The sequence below is a fragment of the Haliotis asinina genome, chromosome 10 (assembly GCF_037392515.1).
Source record: "Haliotis asinina isolate JCU_RB_2024 chromosome 10, JCU_Hal_asi_v2, whole genome shotgun sequence".
In the NCBI taxonomy this organism is placed as follows: Eukaryota; Metazoa; Mollusca; class Gastropoda; order Lepetellida; family Haliotidae; genus Haliotis; species Haliotis asinina.
Genome location: NC_090289.1, coordinates 45,147,619 through 45,167,625, shown reverse-complemented (window position 1 = coordinate 45,167,625; position 20,007 = coordinate 45,147,619). Strand labels below are relative to the sequence as shown.

The 20,007-nt window shown below is 39.6% G+C and overlaps 1 protein-coding gene across 4 annotated transcripts; it reads left to right on the top strand.

Annotated features, from left to right (window-relative positions):
* The first annotated feature begins 5,786 nt into the window (after positions 1-5,786).
* On the top strand, positions 5,787-19,801 carry LOC137298174 (uncharacterized). 4 transcript variants are annotated; one of them, XR_010957723.1, is made up of 6 exons: positions 5,789-5,851; positions 9,282-9,411; positions 10,641-11,024; positions 15,143-15,237; positions 16,370-17,447; positions 17,566-19,801. XR_010957723.1 is itself a non-coding variant. In XM_067830322.1 (5 exons), exons 2-5 carry the CDS (start codon positions 9,312-9,314, stop codon positions 16,511-16,513), a joined length of 723 nt encoding a protein of 240 aa, XP_067686423.1. In that variant the 5' UTR covers positions 5,787-5,851; positions 9,282-9,311; the 3' UTR covers positions 16,514-19,801. The 4 variants fall into 4 exon arrangements, 2 of the variants coding, with proteins under 2 accessions (XP_067686423.1, XP_067686424.1); XR_010957724.1 differs by having other exon boundaries at positions 5,791-5,851; positions 9,282-9,402; XM_067830322.1 differs by having other exon boundaries at positions 5,787-5,851; positions 16,370-19,801.
* The last annotated feature ends 206 nt before the right edge of the window (positions 19,802-20,007 follow it).

Here is a 20,007-nt window from a genome sequence, read left to right as displayed (position 1 = left end):
TAGTCAGTCCATGTTTGAAAGTAGATTTGGGTCTGTTTTCCTTAGTTTGACGACTTTGGCGATAAACAGAATATTATGTTCGTGTCACCACGCTATGTTTACGACACTCGCTCTCGCTCGGGAAATACCGACATTTAGGCACTCGTGTCATAAACATACATAGTATGAAAGCAAAATACTTTGATTTCATTGGTCAATGACGATTCAATAAGTTTCCGTACTCCCAGTGGGGTGACAACCACAGGCGCTCGTGTCATTGCGAGGATTAAAGATTTTTCGTTTTTAAAATATGAAATTTTTGGATGACCCGGGACTTGAAATTATAGGGGGCATGGTGGACGAGCTGGTTAAAGCGCCAGACTAGTGATCCAGCGAGACTGAGATCGAGCCCACCTGTGACCGGGTGTAAACAAATAAAACCTTGAAGTCAGCCTTGCGTGCAGACTCTTCCAGTGTTGTCTGAACCTATAGTGTACAATATGTAATCCTGTGAACTTAAAAGAACCAACGAATCCGTTGGTAGATGACCAGATGATGGCCATACGAATGCGTACAAACACCTAGTTGCGGGTATAGCAACGTGCAGTAAACTTGGATAAAGTACTGTAACTATGTGTCACAGTCCACCCAGCTGTTAATGGGTACCTCGTTAGGATGAGAGAGCCTCAATAAACTCGCTGCGCCAAGTGGCAGCAAGAGTTGTATACTTCCCAGGAAGTTGACATTGAAATAATATGTGCTGTTGAGATTGACATGCAGTGACCGAGGGGAAAATACCAGCGCCTTGAGCATGGATATGTGCGCTATATAAATACCCTATAAACCCTTCACAGTATAATATATCTAGACATATTGTACTGTGGAGCGTTTCAAGTCGGGGATCATCTCAAACTTTTGATATTTAAAAAAAAAAATTAATCCTCGCAATGACATGAGTTCCCTATGTAGACATTTATATCACCGACTTTCAGAGCTTTACATTTATTTAAACCATTTTATCCATTGAATCGTTTGCACACTCAGAATAGGTTTCACCGATTTTGAAAATCCAGTCGAGAGTTGGACGCCATTTTGTTAACAGGTCGTATTGGGTAGTGATCTCCCAAAATGGCATTTTGTACTTTTAACATAGTGGTAAGATAAATAGGAAAAGATTGGATAACTGAAGATGAATTCTAACCCGGATCCTCACGGCTGGACAAGGCACTAATATCATATGTATGTCTAATGCACTGTAAAAAGTGTTAGCATGTCAGGCCGAACACCCGGGTTTGATTCTTTGATTCCCCCCCACTCACTCATTACGTCCGTGCCGTCAGTTTTACACGATGAAAATACTTCTTTCATGAGTGAATCAAAATGCAATAGTTTGAGCGGTTAATATTAACAACTGAAAATATACATGTACTCATTTTTTTCACATGTGCAGAGATGTTATGTCATTACGAGGCCTTTTGAGCCGAAAAAAGAAGCATTGTAACTCAACATCGAAGCAGCAGGGCCGCGTTCGTTTTCACATCCGATATATTTCGCTTGATTTCATGGAGACACTTGGTACTGGTGACAAACAAAGACATCGACCAATTGTAATTGTATTTTGAACTGTATGAGAAATCAAGAGATTTGCATATGAGGACGTAGATGTTGAATCATAGTTGTGACGTCATAGACGTCACACAACCGCAACCGTTTGCAATAATGCGAAAAGTTCACGTCTCGTGCGCATTTTCCCAAACACTCTCAGTGATTCCAGGGTCATCGACGGCGTTGCAAAATCTCTGTGGATTTGATTTAACCAACAACAACAACAATAACAACAACAACTACAGAAACAAATGATGACTAAACCACGTTGGATTTTTTTATTTATTATTTAGAATAAAACGTACACTAAATTACTCAAAACACGAATAGCAATTTAGTGATAAATGATGTATGCGCATTTCAGTAATATTCTACAATGAGTGGATTACATCATACTTGTTGGTCCGTTTATTGTTTTATGCCGCACTCAATAATATTCCAGCTACGTTGCGGCAGTCTGCATGTAATGAAGTCTGGACCACACAATCCAGTGATCAACAGCATTAGCATCGATCTACACAACTGGGATGCGATGGCATAAGATGACTGCCAACCATTCTAACCACCTTGGTTGACACATGCCATCGTGTCCCATTTGAGACCGACGTACATGATTTTGATCGCCATCCAGAATGTCTGGGTCAGACAAGATTATTTACAGACCACCCCGGCCTATAATGCTTGAATGTTGCCGGGTACTACGTTGAGCAAGAAACAAACAAATCTATCATAAGCACAGTCTACAATTTCACTCCCTTTTCCAGTGTACATAAAAATAGTTATTTTTGTTTTTCTGTACTTAGCCATTTTCCTTCTGTATCAGGGAGGACAAGAAACCATGGAGTCAGACAGACAATATTCTCTTTTACACGGAATCTCCCATGAATATACTTATCTCCGCTGATGATCACTGCTGTCGTGAAACCCAGTTTCATTTGAAGGGATAAAATAAAACGTACAGAAATGACACTCAAAAGTGAATTCGAATATGTGCGGTGTATATCTCTTACTACAGATAATTCAAATAGGACATAACTGTGGGGTAGCTCCGTTGTTAAAGCGTTCACAGAAGAATCGGTTTCGATTCCTCATTCAGGTACAATCTGTGAAAGTCATTTCTGGTAATCCCCCTCTTGATATTGCTGGAATATTGCCCCCAAACGGCAGAAACTTATGTTCATTTAAATTAGAGATACTAGAGGCACTATGAGACAGAAGAATGTAATCAAACATATTGAGGTTCAGTGTTTGTCCGAAACACTTAGAAAGCTTATCAAGAACGAGCTGGCCCTCACTGCACATATTATCTACAACATGTAAAGAGATATCCAAAATATATCCCTACAACATTTTGGGCATAACATTTTTTGTATATATGTATAGATCACTTTGATCATATGATCAAACCCAGATCGAAGAAAAAGAATACATCACCTAACGATCAATATCAACAATATCAACAATATCAACATTATCAACAATATCTAACTCACTCCCCGCCGACTTCCATACTGTAACTAAAGCCTTTGTAACTGTGAACAAACCACTCACTCTCAGAAAGACACACAGTACTTAATTATTCTTAAGAACATTTTGTAGATTCTGATTGGTCAATAGCCAGAGCATACAAAACCATGAAGGCGGATTTACGAGGATGAACGAACCATACACACCGTCAAATGTGTCGCATGGAAGAATGCACTGGTTGTACTTTGAGTGCTTTGACATTTTAGAGTTGTCGTACACAATTATGAGTATCAAAAGTGTAATAAAACCGTTGCCTTAATTTCTTACTTGTTTGTGTCAATAAAATACTTTAAATACATCGCATTTGTATCTACCTTGTGTTTTCAAATTCACTTCTTTAATGAAGAATACAACAGTTTTTGAAAAGTTTATTGTCTTTTTTTTATTTTCTACTGAATGATGGTTTTAAAGAGAACTTAAGGGTAATTAATTCATCTCTGCGCCTCAGAACATACGAAATTTACGAGTTTGTTAATCTTTTTAAACGTCGTGTAACTAACAATTTTCTTGTTCTTGCCTTTGTTGTTACAAGGACTTCAGAGTGTATGCATGTGTTTTTCTTTGCTCGTGTTCAAATTTGAACGTCACCGAAGTTGGACCCAGTAAACTACGCTGCATGTCCCTTCTGCGCGGATCATCGATCACACTTTCTATGACGATATTACCTGGTGCAGACAATAATCACGTGATCAATCTGACCTTTTGAATATATTGTTTAATTGGTCTTAAGTAACCCAAGCTGATCGTCAAAGAGACAACTGAATCGGGTGGTCAAGTCTTCTTTGGTTTTAGCACGACGCCGTACGTGTCCCTTTTCTCTAGATCTAATCATTACGTCAGTCACTGGATTTGTAGTGTCCAGTCTCACAATATGGCTAAAATATTACAGAGTGCGGCGTCTACCTGCAAAACTTGATCAGCATGAACGCAGTGCATCACAACCAACTACCTCACATTAATGATTATATTTGGAAAATAAATCTGTCTTGTCATTGGTTGAGGAGTTTAAGGGTCACATAACCTGCCTTAATACTGAGAACCACCATGCAGCTTTCAAGCGGTATCTCTCTAGCAGGTAAGCCAATGGACCCAAAGGCCCATAGAATTGTCATATAGACCAACAAACAGCATTCTTTGATTTTCTTTCAGGTTAATCCTATTTTTAAGACAGTGTCATGTTTTATGGGTGAGTGAGTTTAGTTTTTCGCCGCACTCAGCAATTTTCCAGCGATATGGCGGAGGTTTGTAAATAATCGAGTCTGGACCAGACAATCCAGTGATCAACAACATGAGCATCGATCTGTTCAACTGGGAACCCCAGATAAGCGAGCCTGACCACCCGGTCAAGTTAGTCGCCTCTTACGACAAGCATATACATATAGTCGCCTTTTGTGGCAACCATGGGTTGCTGAAGATCTCCACGGGTCTCGTGTTTTATGACCGCAGGTAAGAGATATTACTACAATGAAATTGTTATACAATGCTTTGCAACGCTTTGTGACATCAGTGATTAATCAATGGCGTCACAATCAATACTGTCACTGTACTCTTTGCCACTGAAGCTAGGAGGGGTGAGTGAGTGAGTTTAGTTTTACGCCACACTCAGCAATATTCTAGCTAATATGACGGCGGTCTGTAAATAATCGAGTCTGGACCAGACCATCCAGTGATCAACAGCATGAGCATCGACCTGCACAATTGGGAACCGATGACATGTGTCAACCAAGTCAGCGAGCCTGACCACCCGATCCCGTTAGTGGCCTCCTACGACAAGCATAGTCACCTTTTATGTAAAGCATGGGTTGCTGAAGGCCTATTCTACCCCGGGACCTTCATGGGTCTCGAAGCTAGGAGGGAATAATCATCGTTTATTGCTCGCCCGTGGAAGATATTGCAGTGCAATATTTTTACGGCTAAATATTAGTAAATAATACCAGTGTAATACCGCTAAACATATGACGTCATAATGCTAATGCCTCGGTCATAACGTTATTAGTCCATGCTTGGCTCGCGGAACGCTGGGAGACATCACACTCCAAGCATTTACGTAAATTTATGTTGGAGTGTAATAGACAGAATACTAAAATCGCTTCTGTGAAATACCATTTTTCTTAAACCCGTAAAAGATTTATTATCAAACACGCTTTTGCATTTGATACCAAATCATTAACTCGATCAAAAACTATGGTATTACATGGAAGGTCGTTTAGTATCCTTCCAAATGAGTAGAAAGATGCTCTTGATATCAGTCCCTGAATTCTCTGGCCCTATACTCGATTATTTACAGTCAGTCGTCATACAGATTGTATATTGTGCGGCGTTAAACAATACACAAACAACTGGTTAAAGAATGATTTTGGACGAATATGAGAAGGACAACTTTGTGTCTTCCAAACACCCAATAGTACTATGCAGGACGTCTAAGACATATTCGACAAGGGACGAAGCTCGAATAGGATTTTCTATTCATTTACCATCACAAACTGATCAACTAATGTAACACTTTATTATTTCACGAGGTCTGTAAATTATTAACTGTTTCATTTTAATTATATACTTTATTTCTGAATAGAGACCACACATCCATATGGTCATTGTTCGAAAATTGTTCGAAATCACCGTGCAATATAGATCAATAATCACAGGTCAAATCGAGTTCTCTCCCCTTAAGCAATGTGACATGTTTGCTCGACAGATGGCAGTGTGAAGAAGAAAGGGGCATGGGCAGGTCATGACAGCAGTAAGTATAACAATAATAGCGTATTTTTTTCCGGGACTGTTGTTGTCAGAATTTGATGTTAATTTAGAACCACGTAAATGTCATATTCACACCTCGAAGGAGTGCAAAAGCCTGTCTGATACAAGAGCTCTTTCAGGGAGCGTTCGAAACTCTGTTAGGGAAATCAAGGTGTGAACCAGGTTCCTTCGTAATACAGCTGTGTTGTGTGAGCAAGCTGGTGCAAGGCAGCGTCTCGTCTCCGTGCGTGCACTGTCTCACGTACACAATCGCGACTGTCTTTTTTCAGTCATTATCTGTTCGTTTAATTGCTGTGTAATCCGCCATCAAAGACTACCACGACCACTGAAAGTAACATTTTGCCATTTATCGTCTAGAAACTGAAAAAAATGCATAAAAGAACTTTGTTGTCAATGAAAAGAATTTTCAACGTTTGGACACTCAGTGTTGTAAATGGACACTGTACAGTTGTAAATATAGAGGTTATTTGTTTTCTTTCATAAATGAACTGAATTGAAAGTTACATTTTCTTTCATTTTCCAGTAAACCGCAAGAAATATTCAGCATATGAATGTATAGTAATCAGACAATATCAATGCAAGTGCTCTTATATCAATTCCAATGCAATGCACCAATATCAATGCAAGTCTTGTGCATTTCTCACTTATTGTGGGGAACAAAATGCTATATAACTTACATATGCTTACTAAGAATTAAAATAAAACCTCTGCAGAGATTTCACAAGGTCCGTTCTAGGGTCATTGCTCTCCAAGTCTGCAATAACTGTCATTACAAATTCCAACACTGGAATTCCAAATTTCCCATTCAGTGTGAGTATGGTTTGTGGCATTGTACAGATAACCTGCTTTTTACTGTTAACCACACCAAAAATAAGAAGACATTTAATGCTCGGTTTAATAATCTGTAATTGCATTGAATATGCACTGAAAGTACACAGTTTAAATTCAACTTAGACTGAAATTTTATTGATACCAGTACATTCATGTGTCAAAACTAAGTTTGAATAGAGTTACATCTACAATGGAAAATTACAAAATCACTTCCAACTTGTGTTGCAGGGAACTTTCCCTCGAAAATCAGAACTACCTCAATGGTGCGATTATAGATAATTATGATTATGAATCAGCAGTTTAGTTTCTGCAAACAGGTATGTGCCAGCCCTCTGTTACACATATGTATGATCAACACAGGCTGTACAACTCAGAAACAAGCTTCATATGGTGTCTAGGACCAAATAAGCCCTCGGTGTGTAATACATGGATGTCTGGGTAACAATAGGCACTCAGTGTATTATACTTGGATGCTTGGGTAAGAAAAGGCCCCCTTTGTATAATGTGTGGACGTCTGGGTAAGAATAGTCCTCATCGTAATCCTTTGATGTCTTGGTAAGAATAGACCCTCAGTGTGTAATACTTGGATGTCTGGGTAAGAATAGGACCTCAGTGTGTAATACTTGGATGTCTGGGTAAGAATAGACCCTCAGTGTGTAATACTTGGATGTCTGGGTAAGAATAGGACCTCAGTGTGTAATACTTGGGTGTCTGGGTAAGAATAGGACCTCAGTGTTTAATACTTGGATGTCTGGGTAAGAATAGACCCTGTTTGTGTAATACTTGGATGTCTGGGTAAGAATAGACCCTCAGTGTGTAATACTTGGATGTCCGGGTAAGAATAGGACCTCAGTGTGTAATACTTGAGTGTCTGGGTAAGAATAGACCCTCTGTGTGTAATACTTGGATGTCTGGGTAAGTATAGACCCTGTGTGTGTAATACTTGAGTGTCTGGGTAAGAATAGGACCTCAGTGTGTAATACTTGGGTGTCTGGGTAAGTATAGACCCTCAGTGTGTAATACTTGGATGTCTGGATAAGAATAGACCCTGTTTGTGTAATACTTGGATGTCTGGGTAAGAATAGGCCCTCAGTGTGTAATACTTGGATGTCTGGGTAAGAATAGGACCTCAGTGTGTAATACTTGGATGTCTGGGTAAGAATAGACCCTCAGTGTGTAATACTTGGGTGTCTGGGTAAGAATAGGACCTCAGTGTGTAATACTTGGATGTCTGGGTAAGAATAGACCCTCTGTGTGTAATACTTGGATGTCTGGGTAAGAATAGGCCCTCTGTGTGTAATACTTGGATGTCTGGGTCAGAGTAGGACCTCAATGTGTAATACTTGGATGTCTGGGTAAGAATAGACCCTCAGTGTGTAATACTTGGATGTCTGGGTAGGAATGTCCTGAGTGCCCCAATTATCGATGTTTGGGTAAGATTAAACCCTCAGTGCTAATGCTACGGTATCTGGGTAAGAATACGCCCTCACTGTATAATACTTGGATGTTCGGACTAAGAATATTCCCTCAGTTTATAGTACTTGGATGTCCAGGTAGAAGTATGTCCTCAGTGCCCCTTTTATGGACGTCTGGTTAACAATGGGCCCTCAGTGTATAATACTTGGATACCTGTGTAAAAAAAGGCCTTCATTGTATAATACTTGGATGTCTGGGTAAGAACAGGAAATTGTGGGCCCTCACTGTATAATACTTTGATTTCTGGGTAGGAATATGTCCTCACTGCCTTATTCATGGATGTGTGGCTAAAAAAGGCCCTTAGTGCATAATACTTGGATGTCTGAGTAAGAATACTTCATTGAGGTATAGTACTTGGAATGACAGGCTACTGAAAGAAAGGCTTTGTGTGGTGATTCTCTGTTACCAATTGGTGACTTGGCTGATTACAAACAGAACGTTGATGTTGGTGGCTGATGCAGCATTGTTGGTTTGTCTGGTTGAGATTATTATGCTGGAACTTTTTTCATTGTGATTTTGCACAGCATTCACATACTGGTAATATCACACTGCAATACAACAGAAGTTCAGATAAGTTGCATATCTGCGTAAATTACGCAAATATTTATGTAAAAATATATAGGTGCAAAAATATGTATTCATGTACTTAGTTACGGATTCATCAGTTATTTACAGACTGCTGTCATATAGCTGAAACATTGCTGAATGTGCCATAAATGAACAAACCAGCTAATTTTCCGTGGTTGCAGTGCTCCACCAGTAATAACAAGTAAACCCATTCAAACTGAAAAGGAGCTCTGATGAGATGGGAGATTCCTGGCAGAATCTAGACTTGCTTCATTTAGATGTTTAGCATTGCAGGGAGGACTAGGTAGTAGGGATGATAATGTGTCTCATGGAGTGTGAGACAGACAAATATGTGTCTACAGCTGGCTATTGGAACAAGCTCTTAATATTTCGCGACTAGATGTTTCCACACAATTTGGCATGAATATGTGTATTGTGTCCTATGTGTCATGATACATGTTGTAGGAGTATAGTATTACTCATTATTGAAAGAATATCATCCAATTAAATCACTCTTATTTTTTGGTGTCATCTTGCAGTCTCCGGTGAATTGTTAGTTAAAAGCAACCATGTCGTCGGAATCTGCTCCCAGCAGTCGTACTTTGCGCAGTAGAGACCCCTGGGGAGACAAGAAGAGGCCACAGAGAACACAACCACTCCGTAAAAGCAGTTAATATATTTTGTAACATTCATGAATATTTCCTGAGTTGATCTCAAACTGTTTCCATGTTGCCCTTGGGAATATATACCACCCCACTTTTGATAGGGATAATTACTTTTTTTCATACTCTTTTAACATACAGTTTTGTAGTGATTGGAAATGTAATATCCCTATCAAAAGTTGAACTGTATTATATAGTGTATAGATTGGCAACTGACCACAGGCAATAGCAGGTTCTATAATACCCCCAGAGCATATGATGGTGATCTGTTAATATTCAGGCTAAAATTGATCTTCAGCAACCCATGCTTGTCTTAAGAGACGACTAAAGGGATCACTTCCTCAGACTGACGGACTTGGTTAATGCATGTCCTCATCCTTATGAATGGGTCATGCCCCCAGTATTAATCACAGGACTGTTTGGTCTGAACGCGATTATTTACAGGTCATGACCATTGCTGGAAAATTCCTAAGTGTGGTGTTAAAAATGAACTTAAAACACCACAACAGTATTTGTCAGAGCTCTCCAAGATGAAGATCCAAGGGTTACAAAGCATGCACTTTGTCTGGGACCTGGCTGAGTGCATTCAACCCATGAAGATCCATGATAGAATTGACCAGCAGGATTGGGTGGTCAGACTCGCTAATTTGGTTGACACTGTATCCAATTGCATACATTGATGCTCAAACCATTGATCACTGGATTGTCTGGTCCAGATTCGATTATTTACAGTCCGTTCGTCATATAGCTGGAGTATTGCTACAACAATACTTGTGTTGACCTTGCTGTTCCAGACAGTGAATCTGCCTGACTATGCAATACCATTTGTGGCAAACGATGGACAAATGAAAGGATTTGCATAGGTCCCTTTAACTTCAGTACAACTAAGTCAGACTGAAGTTACAGCCAATAGGTAACAGTCAAGCATTGCAAATGGTTTGGGCGTTAGTAAGAAGGATCAGAAGTCAGAATTTGTTCCCTCTTTTAGGGTGAGAAGTCAGAATAATCTGAATGTCATTCATGTTGACTTTTGACACAGGTTGATGAGGTAGCCTAGTGGTTAAAGTGTTTGTTCATCATGCTGAAGACTGGGGTTCAGTTCCAAACCTAGGTACAATATTCTGGTGCCACTGTTGTGATACTGCTGGAATATTGCTAAAACTAGCTCACTCATTCACTCACTCACACCACTCTGCAGTGACAGTAGGTTTATGTTTTCAAACATTTCTGTTTCAGCAAGAACTGTGACCTCCAAAGATGGTATGAGCTCAATGATGACTTCAGGGGAAAATCGTGGTAGATTCCGATCCAAGTTGACAGACACACTGAAACTGAAACTAATAGCACAACATCCACGCAATGCAAACCATAAGAAAACAACACCAGCTAAGCCTGTTGTTCCAAAGCCAACTGTGAAGAAGAAAACTCCCCCTAAACCCCCTGTTTTGGTGACTCAGGTGAAAACTGATGTGACAATTCCAAGCGTGGCCCCAGTGAATCCTGTCAATGGATTGTCGGTTGTGAACAATCACCATTTACCCAAGTCTCACACACTTTACATTAGTAACCTACCTGTGGATATTACCAAGGAGCAACTTGAGGAACATTTCAGAAAAACTGGTAAGTGTGTTACCATGGTAACATGGCACTAAAGCCATCAGATACTGAAGATTAACAATAAAACACCAGTTTTAGACGGGTTTAATGCAGTTTTGAACACTACACCTGTTGTTTGTCTGCATGTCAGCTAAATTGTTCTAGGTGAGTCCATTAAGTCTTTCAGACCTTTGTGAAACCAGAGTGTGTGGACATGTTACTGACAAGCATGATAGTCAAAATCTCGAATTCAACCATATGAATACAGGTTTCTGATTCATCCAAGGAACACAACTCTGCACAGTGTCTCTCACATCTTGAACAACTGTATCAAAGCATTTGCAAGTAATTATAAGCAGCACTATTTACTGTTCTGGTAACACCCGAAAATACTTTTCATGTGATGTAAATGTTTTTTTTCAGCTTTAGCATTGAAGAGTCTTGAACAAAACAGAAATGGAAAAACTCTTCTTCCCCAGATCAGTTTATTTAATGTTATAATATCCTTGGCCCAAATACCAAGGTTTGTTGAGACTAATAGTAATAGACACTCTTGATTTATTCCCATCGCTTGAAATTACTGTGACAACGTTTTTTATTATTGTCCCATGCCCCAAGTTCCCCATGACCACTTTTAGTTGTGTTTGTATGTGAACAAATAATCTTCTCTATACATAATAATGAAAATATTATTAATGATGGGACCCGTGAAGGTCCCGGGGTAGAATAGGCCTTCAGCAACCCATGCTTGCCATAACAGGCGACTATGCTTGTCGTAAGAGGCGACTCACGGGATCGAGTGGTCAGGCTTGCTGACTTGGTTGACACATGTCATCGGTTCCCAATTGCACAGATCGATGCTCATGTTGTTGATCACTGGATTGTCTGGTCCAGACTCGATTATTTTACAGACCGCTGCCATATAGCTGGAATATTGCTGAGTGTGGCGTAAAACTAAACTCACTCACTCACTCACTAATAATGATGTATTTATAGAGCCCCTAATATCCACCACAGAGATGCTCATTGGTGCAGTGAATAGTATTGGGGAAGGAAATAGGTCATACAGCTTTTACATTATGGCAGCAGTGAACAGATGAGTCAGAGATTTAAAACTATAACAGTTTCTTTTGAGGATGTGTTCCTGATTTCCTTTGGAAGAGAGTTCCACAGTGCAGGGCTGGCAAAACAGAAAGCTTGATCATACAGTTAGTTTGGAGATATGATTTTGTGGAGGAGAGAGAAGGGGGATTTTTTCTTTTAGCATGGTACAAATACATAAGCTCAGTAAGGTGGGGCTGTTTGCTGGGGAAATGGGCTCTGGGTGCAGCAGTTCAAGGGGAATAGGCCTGATCAAACCTAGATGAAAACTCAGGACAGAATACTCCTGTTTTAGCCCATGAGGATCCAGGTTGGCACTGATCTTCAGTAACCCATGCTTGTCGTAAGAGGCGAATCTAATCAGATTTGGTGGTGAGGCTTGCTGACTTTGTTTACACATGTCAGCGTAACCCAACTGCATAGATTGATGCTCTTGGCAGAGGTCTGTAAATAATCATGTCTGGACCAGACAATCCAGTGATCAACAGCATTAGCATCAATCTGCGCAACTGGGAACCAATGACGCGTCAAGCAAGTCAGCGAGTCTGACCACCCGTTCCCTTTAGTCACCTCTTACGACACCTCTTACGAAGGCCTATTCTAACCCAGACCTTCACAGGTCTCCCAGCAAGCATGGGTTGCTAAAGGCTAACCCGGGACCTTCACAGGTCTCCTGGCAAGCATGGGTTGCTGAAGGCCTATTCTAACCCGGGACCTTCACGGGTCTCCCGGCAAGCATGGGTTGCTGAAGGCCTATTCTAACCCGGGACCTTCACGGGTCTCCCAGCAAGCATGGGTTGCTGAAGGCCTATTCTACCCCGGGACCTTCCAGGGTCTCTTATTGGAAGAGACCTAACAGCCTTGTATTAACATGTATAGTGAAAAGCATGTCAAATGTGGATAGTATTGGAAAACTACTACTTAAACACAGTTTGATGGCATGGGGCTTTTCCTATTCATTTCTTCAAAATACATGAAGATGTCTGTTAGGGTCTGATGAAACTTTCATCGGTCTCACTATTAGTGAATCCTAAGGGACCTGATGGTTATATGGACATTTAACGTACAATTTCGAACATAATTAGTATTTTGCACATGTCTCAGGGAACTCTCACAGAACAGTTTAAATGAAGGATACATGGGTTCTACCAATATGATGTTGGCTTTTTTTTTTGTCTCTTTTTTGCAAATTATACTGGCACAGAACCAAAATATACCCTCAGTAGTATACATGAGCATAGATGCTATGCCTGTCCAAAAGGCATGATGTGTGACACACCACTGAAAAATATCTTTTAGGAACTCTTCCATTTGTTGTGATACAGGAATCTCTGTGTGAATGTTTCACTGAACAGCGCAACTGGCTTACTGGCTGACTAGACGAAGATGGCAATATCACATTGACGTTGATACCTAGAAACATATGGATAATACTGGCATTGCATTTTTACATTTGCTGCTTAGGCCAGACCAATTTTGTTTCCTGTTTTATGGATCCGCATGCCATATTTTTTTGAAAATATGACAATAAATGAAAGGGAATTTTCCCCACTCAAAAAAAAATCCTATGGTTTTATTGGCCCAAAAATGTAAACTAAAAGGAAATATTTTTTAGATTGTTTTCTGCCCTATATACACTTCATAAATTGTCAAAAGTAAACTTAGCTTTCAGTAATTAAATGGAATACTACTTTGATTAGTGGTTTTATTTTTATTCTTTTCCCCTCCTGCCTTTGGGTTTGTTGAGGACAAAAAGTCTGTAAAACAAGACATAACATTGGTCTGACCTAAAAGTAAAAGTGTCTTTATGACAAAATTAAAATGTAATTACGAAGTGCAGAAGGCAGCGACTTGATTGCTGTGATTGTTGAAGCATTCACTTCTTACACTAAACACCTGGGTTAGTTCCCCATGGGTAAGTGTGTAAAGCTCATCTCTGTTGTCCCTTGCTGTGATATTCCTGGAATTTTGCTAAAAGGGGCGTTAAACCACTCCCTCCAACATGTCGTCGTGTAATTTTTAGTTCATGTTCATAGGAAATTACTGATGAAAGAAGAAATCTGATGCATTCTCTAGTGACACCAAACACCTGGTTTTGACTCCCAGCATGGGAATGTGTTAATCTCATTTCTGGTGTCCCCAGTCGTGATATTTTGGAATATTGCCAAAAGTGTTGCAAAACCATACTCTCAGATATTAATAGGTGTCACAGTACATGATACATGACTCATCATTACAAGATATTGCAATGGTCCAATCACACCAATGTCCATGAGTTCTGACTAGAAAGTTTGCAGACAAAACATGCTTTGGATGTATGCTGGGGTTTTCTCATGGGCAGTGGGGTAGCCTAGTGGTTTATTTATTAGCTGTTCATGCTGAGGACCTTGGTTATATGACCCCACATGGGTATAATGGGTGAAGCCCATTTCTTGTGTCCACTCATGAAGATCAGGGTCTTCTATCACGGAGCAACCTTTTCTAAGGTTAGCCTTCGCATTTCTTACAAAATTACTAAGGTTACCTTAGTGACTTACAATTACCTTAGTGCTTCGTGAAAGGAGGCCTAGGGTTAAAACTGGTTTTCAGCAACCCATGCTTGTAGTAAGAGGTTTTTAACACTGGATTAACAGGATTGTGTGGTCATATTCGCTGACGTGTTGACACATCAGGTATGTTCATACAGTTGATCACTGGTTTGTCTTGATGACTGTGGTGTTAAACCAACAAAATCATCTGATTTTATTGAGATCGATTTTTGTCCCGCCTCACTTTGTTCCTGCACAAAAACTAAGACCAAACACTTTGTTTATTCATGCCAGTAATAATGGAGTGACTTCAGGTCTGAAAGCATGGGGGTGAAACCTCGCCGAGTTTTGTATAGAGTCATATTGAACTGTGTTTTAGGTGTGAATTAACAATAACATGAAATACACAGATCAAAATACATCAACGCAAAGGAGAAGGTGCGTGCTATATCAGTGTATGGTCAGTACTGCTGTAATCAGATGGTTATCAACAGAAGACCAACTCTTTTTCAGGAGGTGTAAAGAGTACACGAATTCCAAAGGAGAAGGGAACGGAGAAGGGACGTGGCTATGCTTACATGGAGTTTAAGGACAGAATAAGCCATGGGGTAATGTATGAATTAACACTATGATTCAGGGATTAACATTACTAAATAACTTTGATAATCATATTTATTTGATTACCTAATCCCAAAGAAAATTGTGATTTAAACGTAAATTTTTCCAAGCCCGCCGAAGTAATCTGGTTTCTTCATTATGGATCACAAGGCTTTACTGTTAAAAGACTACAAATTATGAACCTTTGTAAAATATTTTAAAAATGATGTTCCAACCCAAGCTAAAGGTCCAGGAAAGAGATGCATGTCCTGACTGTTGACCCCTATTGCAGCTGTCAGCTACCCTGGTTGTAGATCTAGTGTCTGAGCTTCAGCATTACATCCTGTTCATTCATGTCATATATAGGCAAGAAACGCCAAGAATGTTGTGTATGGTATATAGAAAGTGTTTTACAGATGCAATAATCTTGCAAGAGGATGGTAAACACCATTTTGACTTTCCTCTCCTTCCTTCACCTATTGTCTCCCCTCCCCCTTCTTGCCTTCTCTACTAAAACAATGCCTTTCCTCTCCAATCTACTCCTCACTTCGTCTCTCCTCTCCTACCTTTGCCTCTCTTCTCTTCACTCCAATGCTCTCAACTCCTACTTTCACTTCTGTCCTCATTTCACTTCACTTCTCTTCTCTTCTGCTCTACTTCACCTCATCTCTCGCCACCTCATCTCTCCTCCCATCACCTCACCTCAAATACTCTCATCACCTCCATGTCACCTCTTCACCTCACCTCCTGTCTTCACCTTGCATCATATCTCATCACCTCACCTCACCTACTGTCATCACTTTATCTCTCATTAGCTCACCTCACCTCTCATTACCTATTTTACCTCACCTCACCTCCTTGCATCACATCTACTCACCTATCCTCAATTCTCAAAGCCTCACCTTACCTCATAATGTTACATCCTCTCATCACCTCACAACTCCTCACCTCAGCTCAGCTCTCATCTTATCACCTCATCTCCTCTCAAGTCACCTTACATCTCCTCACATCACCTCACCTCACCTCACCTCACCTCACCTCACCGCCTCACAGCCTCACAGAGTGCCACTGATGTGACTGTTTCGAAGAAACAATATTAAGTCATGTTAGACGTCTTTTCCAAAGACTGTATTTATATTTCAGATTGCTCTTCGTCTACATCAGACCAAGTTAGCAGGTCAGAGAATCAATGTGGAGTTTACACCATTAGCAGGGAAGAAGAAAGATAAACTGAAGCGAAGACTGCAAGCTCTGGCTCGACCTAAATCATCACCTGAGAAAACATGATCATCAACATTGCTCATCATTTACATCATCGCTGTTTGCTCTATGAAATCATCATCTCAACCAGATGCCTTCAGTGAATAATCTGGGTAGCTGTCTGTCAGTGTTATGTTATGTACTTCACTCGTTACAAACACTCAACAGGTGAGTTGAATTATTTTACTGTTGATGTTTGTGCTACAGATCAGTAAATGGATCCATTCAGGAGAATCCATCTTCATCTGAAAAGATATCGACCACTAGTCTCCTGCATTTGTTTTGATCTAGTATTGTCAATATCAAGGGAGATAACTGAGTTGGAATTACCTCCCTTTAGTCGCACTGATGAGACCAAATGACAGACAGCTACACTGATGGGTTTCATGCAGTCATGTTGGGTAATTCATATGTCCCAAAAAATATAAAATGATATTTTGTAAATATCAGCTTTAATGTAAATATCATTTAGTGTCTTTATTAAAAAAAAATGATGTTTATGGTTGACACGCCTCGGTAGGAAATATCCATATGTTGCAACAGTCATTGTTATTGTCAGTTTCTACTACAGTAGATCTAAACGTTAGAACAATCTCGCTGAAATCAGATCCTCTGTTCTCTGTTTGAAGATCAAATGACCTCTCATTACTTCTGGAATGTTGCACCTGAGCAAATGCAGGTATTTACAACATATCTATGAAAAGTTAATATGTGTCTTTGAGACAATCAGATTTCAACCGCTTTTCAAAAGTTTTTAAACAAAGAAACCAACAAAAATCGCAAGTTCCTTTCAAAATGCAGAACTTGTATACGTTTGTATTAAGAGTTGATTAAGCGCTAAACAATGCCTAGTGTCTGATTAGAAATATCTCCAGAAGCGTCAGAGATCCCCGAGGTTCATAGTGGGACCCCCAGAGGTTCATGCAGATATCCTCACAGGTTCATGCAGAGATCCTCACAGGTGCATGTAGAGATCCTCGGAGATATTCACAGGTTGATGAAAGTCATCAGAGGTTCATTCAGAGATCCTCAAAAGTTTATGCAGAGATCCTCAGAGGTTCATGCAGAGATCCTCATAGATTCTTGCAGAGAAGTGAATAGAAAAACGAGAGATCTGATTTTAAGAGGATTAACACCATGTGTGCATTTCAGTCTTGCTTTTGTTTCAGTGCTTTCACAAAGCTTAGACCAAATACTGTTTTATATGAACGGGATATTTTTTTCAAATTACGTTTATGTTTAGTTGAATACTAGAAACTTTGATTTCAAAATATGTTATGTGTGTTATTGATTTATATCCTGTTGTTTGTTGCAAAGATATTAAAGAACTAAGACTAGTTTTGATTGTGTTTAAACTATCAATACAAATCTGACATGTTAAGATTTATGAAAAACTCCCTATTTATGCCTGCTTTACATCATACTGTAAATTACCATTTCTGTGTAAATAATAAAACAGACTATTTATGAAATTGTCCATCGTAGATCATCTATTTTGATGTTATTTTCGTGTTTTGGGGTGTTTGACAGTGTAGTTCTTTCTTAATCCCGTTTGACAAGCTTTCATGATTCATTTATGAGGTAACACATGTTGTGGGTAGAATTTATTGAAGAAAATTTCTTATGTTCTAAGCCGAATGTTTTATGGAAATCGTATCAAAGCTAACTTTAGCTGTGTTAATACTGAATAGGAAAGTATTGAAGTCACTCATCAAAGCACATGTGCAATTCCTTAAACAGACATTTCACAAAGATTATATTCATATAAATGTCAGTCAGGATCTTTGTCTAATGTAGTGACATTTATTGTCTTAAGGACATGCCTACTTAAGCAAGGTATTAACTTGGTATGCTGTATGCAGGATTTGGTCCATCTCTTATGTTCAAAGGAGTCATCTGGAGTGGGTTGTTGTCCATGAACAGTGTCAGACTGTTATGCCATGCCTTACCAAATCACACAGCTCTTGACGAGGGACTCCTTTCGTGAAGCAACCTCTACGAAGGTTAACCTTAATTCCCATACTTTAACACTGCTCCAAGGTTAACTTAGTGACTTATGATCTCCTTAGTGCTTTGTGAAAGGAGGCCCAGGGGCTTCTTTCATAAAGCAACCTTTACTAAGGTTAACCTTAACTCCCATTCTTTAATATTGCACTGTGGTTACCTAAGTGGCTTTACCGGTTACCTTTATGCTTTGTGAAAGTAGGCCCTGAACACTAAGAAATCCTTTGGATTGAAAATGTGATGAGAATATAGTGCTGATGTTTCAAGATGCAATCATGACTGGAAACTGTTATGAAGATTTCCTTGCCTTAGGTGTCCATGGATCCAATGCATGTAGGTTCAGAGTTGCAGTTTACCATGTTTTTGATTGTTGGATTTACACGAGCTTGTAGGTTTCCACAAAGTGTTTGAGGTATGAGACTACATTCAGGTCTCAATGAGGCTGACAAAGTTGATATAGAGAAATGTGGGAAGTAGTTATTGGGTATTTATTAACACATCAGAGCAAGGAACCACATCCATCTGTCATGAATTCATGTCTGAAATTCAGATCAGACTGAATTCAACCCTAATGTTAAATAATTCTAGAGAAACTGAATGACTGACTACAAACCATTAGCATGTGGCATCTGCACAGATGTAGCCATGCAATATAAGGAACTACACAAATGACCCAGTCCTGGGCCCAGATTTGCTCTAAGAGAGCTTAAAAAATCTGGGCCCAGATCGCAGTTGTCTATGGTACTTGATCCCAATCTACAAGAGGATTTGGACCGTGGAATTCATTGTAAATTGTCACATCCCTTTGACGTCCCAGAGCGTATGTTCATGGGTTTGAATCCCAGATTCTCCTTGATTGTTTCCTGGGTTGTCATCACCAACCCCATGCTCCTGGGTAACATGAAACTGGTTGCATCATGCTTTACTTCATGTTTGATGACAAGCCTCTGTATACCTTGAAGACTGTTGAAATCATAGTTAAACACTTGTGTGGTTTGACCATACTGGTTTATTTGAAATTTTGTGTGTATGTGCTGGCACATGTATCTCTGCACTGATAATGCAGGACAGTGATTTGTTCATTCAAGATATGCTTTTCCTTGAGAGCATCTTGTTACAATCCTTGTGAAGATACTTACTTTGATGTTGTCTTGCTTCCCACAAGTAGAGTTCAGTGCCAGGCTGATAGCATTAACATTTAAACTATGTCACACTCAGGCATATGGGTATTGGCAGTTGGGAGAACTACATCAATCATTATATTAATGTTAAATCTGTCATGTTGCCTGAATAAAATTGTGAAATAACTAAGCTTCATTTGTTCTTAAATGTAATCAGAGGTGGCACAGATGCAGAGGTACTTGATGGAGAAAGGGAATTACAATCATTGTAGCGCTCGCTTTGTGCAAGTTGACCCAGGGCGCTGTTGTAAAATGCAACCTTAGCGCTAAGACTACCTTATGTCTACGTTACAATATAGGATTTACAGTCCCCTTAGCGCTAAGACTACCTTATGT